General features: G+C 31.4%; 1 protein-coding gene across 2 annotated transcripts; it reads right to left on the reverse strand.

The window, feature by feature from the left end:
- Positions 1–334: 334 nt before the first annotated feature.
- On the reverse strand, positions 335–3899 carry LOC105130229 (G-type lectin S-receptor-like serine/threonine-protein kinase At4g27290). Of its 2 annotated transcripts, none has more exons than XM_011032634.1 (6): positions 2461–3899; positions 2000–2259; positions 1717–1927; positions 1382–1610; positions 1153–1303; positions 335–919 (listed from the first exon to the last, which is right to left on the reverse strand). In XM_011032634.1, exons 1-6 carry the CDS (start codon positions 3719–3721, stop codon positions 614–616), a joined length of 2418 nt encoding a protein of 805 aa, XP_011030936.1. In that variant the 5' UTR covers positions 3722–3899; the 3' UTR covers positions 335–613. The 2 variants fall into 2 exon arrangements, with proteins under 2 accessions (XP_011030936.1, XP_011030935.1); XM_011032633.1 differs by having other exon boundaries at positions 1382–1619; positions 2461–3898.
- Positions 3900–10419: the final 6520 nt, after the last annotated feature.

Here is a 10419-nt window from a genome sequence, read left to right on the forward strand (position 1 = left end):
GACATGTTCAAACTTATTGGGAAAATAATTAGGAAAATAATGGGAAAAAAATAAATATTTTTCTAACTTCAAAGCCTTGTAGAACATTCTACTCCAACTTGAGCGTTGTCAAACAATGCATCTTTCAACATGATGCTCATTTGACACGTTCAAACCTAACTTCTTCTTGGCTTCACCTTGTCCATCCGGTTTATAAATTTATGTTTCATGTCAGCTGAGTAGGGCTGAGACAAATTTTTAGTTTTTGATATAATAAATAAAAACTATTTAAATTATAAGAAATTAATTCCGGAAGTTTTTTTTTATTTACTTTATTTATAATAGAACTAGAATGCATAATAAATTAATACTTTAATTATTAATAAAACATATTCATAGCACCATGATCCTCACAAGGTGGGGGCAATAAGTAGCATCATATCCAAAGCAGAGAGACAAATTTGATCCAAAGCGTATGATCCTACAAATGATCAGCAGTGGTTGGCTGGCAACTTGGCTGGCATTGTTAGCCCTGATTCTGCTTCCATAGACTCTGTACCGGAATGGTGGAATTTTCGAGAAACCAACTGTTTGATCAGAAATCTTTTTCCTTCTGCAGTTATGCAATGATAGGCTACCGGGGATCTAATGAGATCAAACTAACCTCGTCACCTGAATAAGTTACATGCTTGTTTGAGGAAGTGCTCTGTTCATGTGGATTCTCCCCCATAAAAAAACCAGGTTGTTTAGGCTGCGGCAATGGAATCTCACTTCCTAATATTAGAACCACAGCTGACATGTTTGGCCTATCTTCCGGGCGTTGTTGCACACATAATAAAGCCACATGAATGCATCTTAGCACTTCAGATAAATTGCACGACTCAATCAAACATTCATCAATCAGCTCAAATGGTGTCCCTTTAATCCAAAGCATCCACGCCTTAAGAAAAAAAACCAAGAACATGTATCAGTAGACTGGCTATTCTAACTTCTCTGTTACCATCCTAGTTTTGCCATAACATCAATGCTCGTATGATATTTCTGAAAGTCTCAATAACTAGGCAAATTTGTTTGTTTAATCTCATTGAAATGCCTCAGAGGGATATCAAGATTTAATATTCACCACCGTCTTCATCAAGGTTGTATGTATTAAAGTATTATTTAAAAGCTTACATGTCCAAGAAGGTTAAGGTTGGGGTCCAGGTGACGAAATCCCCTATTTTTCTTTCCGCTCACGATCTCGAGGACTAGAACACCGAAGCTAAAAGCGTCAGATTTCACTGAAAAGTATCCATTCGATGCATACTCGGGAGACATGTAGCCACTGAAAATGATACTAACAGGTTAAGTTCACAAAATAGTATTGAAAATCAGCAAGACAAGATTGGGTGTGTGTACTTACTATGTTCCAACTATCCTACTAGTTTTGGCCTCTGTTTGATCTCCACCGAACATTCTAGCAAGGCCAAAGTCAGAAATTTTTGGGTTTAGCTCATCATCCAGTAAAATGTTGCTGGCTTTGATATCTCTGTGGATGATTCTAAGTCTAGAGTCTTGATGCAGATAAAGAAGCCCTCGAGCAATTCCACCTATAATGTTGATACGCTGACTCCAATCAAGTAGTTTCCTTCCTGTTTGGTCTGAAGAATTTCTCAATTAGTCCAATTAACTAATTGATTTGTAAAAGTTAATAGAATTTATAGAACTTCAATCTTATTAATTCAGATGGGTTAGCACCAAAAATAAAGGAGTCCAAGCTTTTGTTGGGCATGTATTCGTAAATTAACATTCTTTCATCTTCATGAATGCAACAACCCAGAAGCTTTACAAGACTGCGGTGCTGAAGTTTAGCAATTAACATAACTTCATTTTTGAACTCATCCAATCCTTGGCCTGAACTCTTTGAAAGCCTTTTCACTGCTATTTGTTGCCCTCCTATGAGTATTCCCTGAGTGATTCACACAGTTCAGCAAGTATTTTTTAGAAAATGGATTGTCAGGTATCAGATTTTTTTTCATACCTTGTATACGGGTCCAAAACCACCTTCTCCAAGTTTCTTGCTGTTTGAAAAAGCATCGGTGGCATGTGCTATAGTACTCATTTCAAAGATTGGCAATTCCATATCTTGCTCCCTTTCTTCACAGTGATTTTTCTTTCTAAGATTCCACTTCCGCATGGAAATGATGAATCCTAACATTATCATGCCAATGCCTGATACTATAGCGCTGGATACTATTCCTGCTAGCTTCTTACTAAATGTCCTCTTTTTCGTAGGTACACCTGAGTGCACAGAAGAATGGTTAGAAGAACCTGATATATAAACCAGTTCAGGAGTTTATTGTTAAATATGGACAAAGCAGCAGAGCAAAGACCTTCTACTTTCCATTCTATATGAATTCAAGAGAAACAGAAATATTTTTTCCTCAGCACAAAGGTAAAATGAGACTGTATGAATAAATAGTTGCAATTTGAAATACTTGCCCAATTCTGAAGCATTCATCCTAACAAAAAGGTCTTGTCCATCCCCAGTTGACCTTCTTGTATCAATCAGGTCACCAAACCAGATCAGGCATCCACTTCCACCTTGCCTGATATCTAAATTTGCATAAGCAGTGCAGGAGCAGTTCTTCAAACATAATACCTCACATTCCTTGAGACTGATGCTCTTGTCGTACCAGGAAGACGATGTGTCGGGAAATTTCATCCCTGGATATTTACGAAAGCCAACTTTGTCGCTGCATTCTAGCGGAGTTCTCCGGATACACCCATCTGACCAATCTGAAAAGTTCCAATCTGCTGGAGACTTGGGAATGAATCCATCCAAGCATGCACATATAGGAGATCTACTCATCTCACAGCGAGTATTTGGACCACAAAAGGCATAATTTTCACACTGATCAAACTGGCCAACGTCAGTAATCACCCAATCTTTTGTTCGGTCATTCCATGTGAAGCTCTGTGGAAGGCCTGATGGACTGAGTGTGAGCCTTGAAAGGACTGATTTTTGGATTCCAAACTGGAAATAAACCTCTTTGCTGTTGAAAACAAATTCATTGGAAATAGGTATCGGTCTAGGATTTGATATGAATTTTATGCCATTCCAAGGCCCCGCTCTAAACAGAGTAATGTTTCCCCTCTTCAGAAGTAGCTGGGGATACCCATGAGTATCTATAATGAAAGAATATTCACCTCGAGCAGGATCTTCAGCACTCTTCCAAGATGATAAAAACTCGTCAATCTTTGTTACGAAATTGCTCCCCAATTTCATTCCTAATATTAAGGTATCACCTGGATGGCCAAAACTCTGCCACAGAAAGTTGTCGGGATTACTGTCATTCCCTTCTCTCACAACAAGATTACCTGTCTCCAAGAGCTCTGCAACTGAATCCTCTGCAGTTCTTGGTGAATTCGATGACCAAACAATATCATTTGTACTACTGTACAGGACAAGTATCCCTTTGCTGCTTAGATTCAGAGCCCCCTGAGTATTGGAAAGTGGAACTTCTCTGTTTGCTACCCATGTAACTGTACGAGGAGACTTCGTATACCATATTCCCAAGTAACGTTTTGTTGAATTTCCAGGGCTGAAAAATCCTAGTTCAAAGTTTCCCCCGGTTGAAAGGAGAGTTGCACTTGCACCATCTCTTATGGATTGGCTTGGGTAGATTATGTTTGATGTGGCGGAGTCGATTAAAATAGAGAATAAGAACGAGCATGCAAACAGCACTGAAAAAGCTCCCATTCAAGAGTTTTCATAAATGTTCTGGTTTGATCACGCAGAAAAATGTATTGTTGTTAGTACAAGCTGCTGGTCTAATGTGAAGACGGTTTCCAAAGATATTGACTCCATGTAGCTTCGGTAAACATTGGCTACCGTTCGTCAATAACCATAAGAACCATCTATCACGGCCGGAAAAGTCCTATTTCAAGAAGTTTCAATAATTTAGCCCCAAAAGACATCCGCGATGAGCATCACAAAGCGTCAGCTTTGTATTAGAGTGAGTTTAAACTGCAATGTGTGAATATTTTTTAAAGTATTTTTTATTTAAAAATATATTAAAATAATATTTTATTTATTTTTTAAAAATTATTTTTAACATTAATATATTAAAATATTAAAACAATATTAATTTAAAATAAAAAATAAAATTAATTTTTTTCAAAATCACTTTTGAAATACAAAAAAAAAATAATATTAGTAACTTTTGTGGTGATAGGAGCTTTTGGATTAAATTTTTTTGAAACATGAAAGTGATAATTGTTTTTAAACTATAAGCTCAAAATCTAATGTATAGATGTTTAATAAAATACTTTTAAAGATTATATACATAAATAAATGCCAAAAAGACTTTTAACACATAAAAAGAATAAGTCAAGAGAAAAACATAATTAAAGATATACCAATTCAAAAATGTTTCAAAAGAATAATCAAAACTCAATTTAATTAACAAAATCAAAATATTATATATTATATATTGGGATGAGAATATCTTAGACTAATGCAAGTTTATCCAAGTTAAACTATTAAAATTATGATCTAAATTATGAACTAAATTACTTTTAATAAAAAAGTTAAAATCTTTATTTTATTTTGATAACAAAAGTTGATGTTGTTAGACCGACAATGAATAAAAAGGATGACTAAGATAGATTGTATAAAAAATGTTTTTAATTTTTTTTTAAATGTGATCTTAATAAGAAAACACAATTAAAATTCAATAGTATTAATTTAATAAAATAATATATTAACTATATTTTAAATGGTTTAATTCTTAAAAATTACGCATAAATTCTTGGGGAGCAAAAAAAAACTGAACGCGCTGGCCTGAAAAATTCAATTTAGACAACATACAAACATTACACCATTATCAAACTAGTCTCTTCTTTAATGGTGGTTACCTTGTCTCGGCAAGGTGCAACACATGTCGATGAAAAGTTGCTAGTAGCGCTTTGAAGACATATTTTTCTTCCCTTCTCTTCCTTGTTTTCTACTCTTCATTTTCTCTTTTTTTTTTTTTTTTTTTCCCTTTTTTTCCCTAGGCCGGTTGTGCTTGTGTATCCTATCCTGTTATAAATATAATGAAAAAATTAGACTCGATCCTAATATACAGTAATATACAGGATCTGCCTGCCTTAGCCCCGAAAAAAATCAACCTCCTTATATATTTTTCTCTAATGCACGTCAAGTAGGGTAGGTAAAAAAAATCAAAAAACCAATTAAATTTAGAAAATAAAAAAAATAATTGAAAAAACCTTATTAAACCAATTAGAATTTTTTAAAAATTAATAGATTTGGTTTGATTTTGATTTTGATTTTGATTTTATAAACTGAAACTTAAAAATTTAAATCGGACTAAACTTAAATAAAAAAAAAATAAAAAAACTGAGTCAAATTAAATTAAACCAAAATTGATGATTTGAACTGATTTTTATCTAAAATAACTAAACTAAACTAAAATAAATATGTTTGAAATGGTTTTGGTTTAGTTATATATTTTAAAAAACACTAATTTAATTATTTTATTCTGAAAATTAAACCAACTGAAAATAATTACTTATAACAAGTGGACATGTCCTTTGTTGCGAAAAGATGGAGGGAAAAGTCTATAGTTCACACAGAGCGTAAATCTAAAAGAGCATCATTGACTTTCGTTACCCTCCATGTTTTGAAAAAATACTAATTAGTGAATGATGATAGGCTATTTTATCAATATACTTCTGACTTTATAAATGTAAAGAGATTACGGATCAAATTCTTTCCTTCCCAAGGACTTAACAAAAGGCTAAATATATACAATATTGTGCTTAATAAAGAAGAAGTGATCATTGACCCAAATAAAAATTATATCACAACTATTATTTTCAACCCTTCGATGCCCTTGGACGCCATGAATTCCCTCTCCTAAATGGCACAACGCCCATTTTGGGTCCACGGTACCTCTTTATCTTCCTTCCTTTCTTCTATTTATTTATTTATTCTTACCTTAATTAACTGCATTTCAGTGCTTTGACTTCTCTGACTTGTCTTCTCGGCTCCTATGGCTGTGTATGTAGGCTTAGACTTAGAGCCCACTGGACCACGTTGGCCCACGTTTCAAGGCAACACCCATGTTTCCAATGGGCTGGTTTTCATTTTTGCACATGCTGTCTCGACTCTCGACGATTGCATTTTTTACCGAAAGAGAGTTGCATAATAATCAGTCATCTTTATATTTGAAAATTAATACAGTTGTTGTATGGTTATATCTCAGCCTGAATATAGCTGGCTAATGAGTTATAGTTCAAGTGATACTAGTGCATTCTCTCTTTATAAATAAATAAATAAACATATAGTTTTGTGCACAAAAATACCTCCTAGTACCTTAAAATTGTAAGACGAGTATAGTACAGGAGAATCAAATGTATTTAAAACAAACTACTCCTTAATCCTAATGGTGTGCTTTAGAGGTGTCTGAGGGGAAGTTTTGATCCATGAGTCATGTAGCATTTACGAGCATAATTTCAATTAATTTATATACCACGTTATAAGAAATTAGCTTATTGAAGATCTAATTTAAATTTAATGATATAATAAAAAAGAAATGAATGTATAGATACATAGTGGAAATAGCTACTAAATTATAAGGGTAAATTAAACTATTTTAAATAATTTTTTCATTAACATAATTACTAAAGTAATTACACTGCGTTTTGGAGAAACTACATTGGATGGACCCTCGGATCTTTCGTTTTGTTCTTATATTTTAAACGTTTTATTTTATTTCAAATTTTGATTAGTTTATTTTTATCTCTTTAAGAAATAAGGGAACACTAATCCAATGTGACACGAGTCATCCAAACCGACCTTGGCAAAGTATTTTTTAGATTACTTTATTTATTCATTGAGATTTTTTTTTTTATCGTATAAACTTAACGTCTCATTTTTACATCACAGAGAAAGAAATTTCTCTTGCACACCCACCTCTCTAAATTTGCAAATTCCAGTGACTTGAATTTGACCTCCATGGAAGTACAAAAAGGCTCGCAAAATATTAGCATCTGACTAGACTTGAAAGACGCCATCCGTGCGAGTCAGACCACAAAAAAATAAAATAATAATAACAATAAAAAATAAAATAAAAGAATTCAATCTAAGCTAACCTAAATTATGTAACACTTTAATAATAAAAAAATAAAATAAAATAAATACAAAAATAATCCCATAAAAAAATAAGAAATCCAGATTATATAACATTTTAATAATAAAAAGTAAAAAATAAACTAGTTTAACTTACAAACTTTATAATAATAATAAAAATATTAGAATAATCTCATAAAAAACACAAAAAAATAAATACTAATTTTTCATAAATCAAATCAGAACATGATAACTCAAAAATAAATTAAAAACAAAAGATGGGAGCTCAATCTCTAAAAAATAAAATATTGAAAGATAAAAATTAAAAAAATATATATTTTAAAAAGGTAAAAAAATTAGATCCAAGCTCACCTAGGTCAAAAAAACATAATCTTTGACCTAGTCATGATAAGAGATGAGCGAATTCGAAATAAAATTTAATAATATCATAAAATTTAATTATTAAATAATTTAATGTTAAAGAAAAAAATAAAAATAAAAACAAAAATAATTTTAAAAATTAATGAAAAAAATATATGTCAACCCGTGTTAATTTGCAAACCTTTTGATCATGAAAATCATGAAATCTTTTAATTGACTTCAATTAAGAAACTTATTTTCCAATTAATTTAATTTTGAATGATGAAATCGTGAAGTAAAAAATATCAATTTAAAAAACTTGTTAAAGAAAAAAAGATAGAAATAACAAGAATGAGGAACACATTTAATATGAAAAAAAACTTATAAAGGATAAAATTGTATAAAAAATGATTGAGATAACCCAATAGAAAGAAAATGAAAAAAAGAAGTAAGAATAACAATTTCCAATAAATCAAGTGTTAAATGATGAAATGATAAAATTAAAATAATTTATTTTTAAAAAAAATCCAAAAAAGAAGAAGTAAATTCGAGTTAACATTTAAAATAAATGACTTTGGTCTTGAACCTGGGATTAACTTCGTAGCAATAAAAAACTTTAATTAACCTGATTTAATTCACAAACTCTATAATGATAGGCATAGAATTAGGATAACTCATTAAAAAAAAAACAAAAAAAAACAAGAAGTTTAATTCCAAATAAATTAAATATTAAATGATAAAATTAAAATAAATTAATTTTAAAAAGGGATAAAAAAATAAAAGTTAATTCACGTTAACATTTGAAATCAGAGACTCCAGTTATGAACAAAAAAATAATTTTATAGAAGATAAATTATAAAAAATAATAAAGCAAATCTACAAAAAATGGGTAAAAAATAAAATAAGAAAACAAATAGCTTCTAAAAAGAAGAAAAAAAACTAAGACAACTTGGGCAAATCTCTTACACACAATCTAATATCTGAAACTCATAACCTGTGAAATTCTTGAACCAAGTTCAATTTTAAAATTTAATTTTTAACTAATTTAATTCTAAAGGATAAAATCGCGAGAAATAATCAATTTAAAAACTTGATGAAAAACTTGATGAAGAATAAAAAATAACAATAAAAAAATAGGTATCAAATTTGAAAGAAAAAAAACCATGAAGGATAAATTGCAAAAAAAAAATACAACTTAAAAAATAATCTCAAATAAAACAAATAAAAATTAAAAGAATGAAATTCAAATTTGAAAGATAAAAAAAATAAAAAAAATGAAATTGAAGAATAATTGTTAGTTTACATCTTATTAAAAAAATAGTAATCTGACTAAAAATTAAAAAGTGAATAAATTAAAAAAGTATTTTTCTTTTCATAATTTATTAAAAAAATAATTAAAAAAAATAATTTTTTTAATATTGTTTGTTTTTTAAAAAATAATAGGCCATTTGAAAAATGTAATTTTGCTTTTTAAAAATTATTTTTATATTCTCAAAAAATAAAAAAATTAATTAAAACTTTTTTATTTTAAATTTTAACCAAAACCAAACAGTGGCTAAGTTCTCGTGTTAAGCCTGGGTAGTTAGCTTAGAAAGGGTAAGTTTAAAGCCCAGTAGGAATTAAAACATCAGACAAGTCCAAAAAAAAAAAAAAGGAAAGAAACCAAACAGTGTTTTGGAAGATATTTTGATAGTGTGAACCTAAATAAACTACTGTATCTTTGCTTCATTGCCGACGGAGTTCGTATTCATTGTGATGTGTTATTTTAGCAGTAGGATTAGGACCTTTGACTGACCGCACACCACAATCCATAGCCACCCACTTGGAGTCTGAAATATGAAAGCCTTTATGGCCTGTCCCGGCTCCAGCTTACCGGCAACGCTTATTCAAGTGGGACATGATCGACTCTCTCCCTCCCTCCAATATATATCGGTTAAATCGGCAATAAAAATAAAATAATAAAATTATCCGTCTAGCTTTATATAATTTATGAAAAAGTAAAATTGGGTTTCGTTCTTTCTGTCATTGTTTGCAGGAGGAAATTTGTGGAATACAAAGTTCAAAGAGAGATGAACTGTGTAAAAAGTTTGTTCTTCAGGTCTCCTCTGATAGCATGTTGATTATGGCAGACATATACTAAGGAGTTTTTGCTCCGTAAAATATTCTTTGCTAGTGGGAAATACGATCGATAATGTTTTTATATTTGCTCATTGAAAGTCAAGCACACTGATATAATATTTAATATGGTTCGACAAACTACCTACATTCATGGAAAAAGTCATTGCATTATATAGGGAGAGTACAAGATTTACAACAATAGAGGAGAAAGAATCATCCCCTCACAACTCTCAACCTCACTCTATTTCTCCCTTTATAGTGCTGCAATGACAGTTATTGCTTGCTGCCCTTGGCAGCACACTCTCTCCTACATTTCTCACCTCTTTGGCTCTATTTTCTCTCTCACATATGCTTCTATTTATAGGCATTCATGGAGGCTCTTCTTGCTTTGTTGTCAATATTGGTGGCCACCAACTCTAGCTCATTCAACAATGGTGGCTGCCAATAGTCAATGGTTGGTGTCATCCATTTGTTGCACATGAAATGACGACCAACCTAACAATCACCCCCTTTGTCATTCATGTGGGGCAACTGTCCTCTTGCTTCTTCAACACAAGCTTGCATCTTGCAGCTTTTACAACTCTTTCAAGTTTTCCATTTTCAGAGCGTTTGTGGCCAAGTTTACAGGTACTTGCCAAACCTTTTAATCATTAGAGTAACCTAAGCACACCTTTTCTCATACAAAAGGATTACTATAACCAGATGGTCTGCCACATCACATCTAAATAGTTTAACGCTTGTCTTTGGAACAACATTCCCCTTCGAGCGTATCAACCATGCTCAGTCCGGAATGATTCATCAAGCCTCACATCAAGGCTTACAACACCCCCTCAAACGGATATTTC

This window comes from Populus euphratica, unplaced genomic scaffold, assembly GCF_000495115.2.
Source record: "Populus euphratica unplaced genomic scaffold, PopEup_1.0 scaffold95.1, whole genome shotgun sequence".
Taxonomy (NCBI): Eukaryota; Viridiplantae; Streptophyta; class Magnoliopsida; order Malpighiales; family Salicaceae; genus Populus; species Populus euphratica.

What these genes read in the sequence shown, in the direction of transcription:
- LOC105130229 (XM_011032633.1), bottom strand. Translation starts at nt 3,721, where the DNA reads ATGGGAGCTTTTTCAGTGCTGTTTGCATGCTCGTTCTTATTCTCTATT. An exon ending in CTTGGACTCCTTTATTTTTG is followed by an intron (nt 1,620 to 1,716) that starts GTGCTAACCCAT and finishes GAAATTCTTCAG; the next exon opens with ACCAAACAGGAAGGAAACTA. An exon ending in AGTAGGATAGTTGGAACATA is followed by an intron (nt 1,304 to 1,381) that starts GTAAGTACACAC and finishes TATCATTTTCAG; the next exon opens with TGGCTACATGTCTCCCGAGT.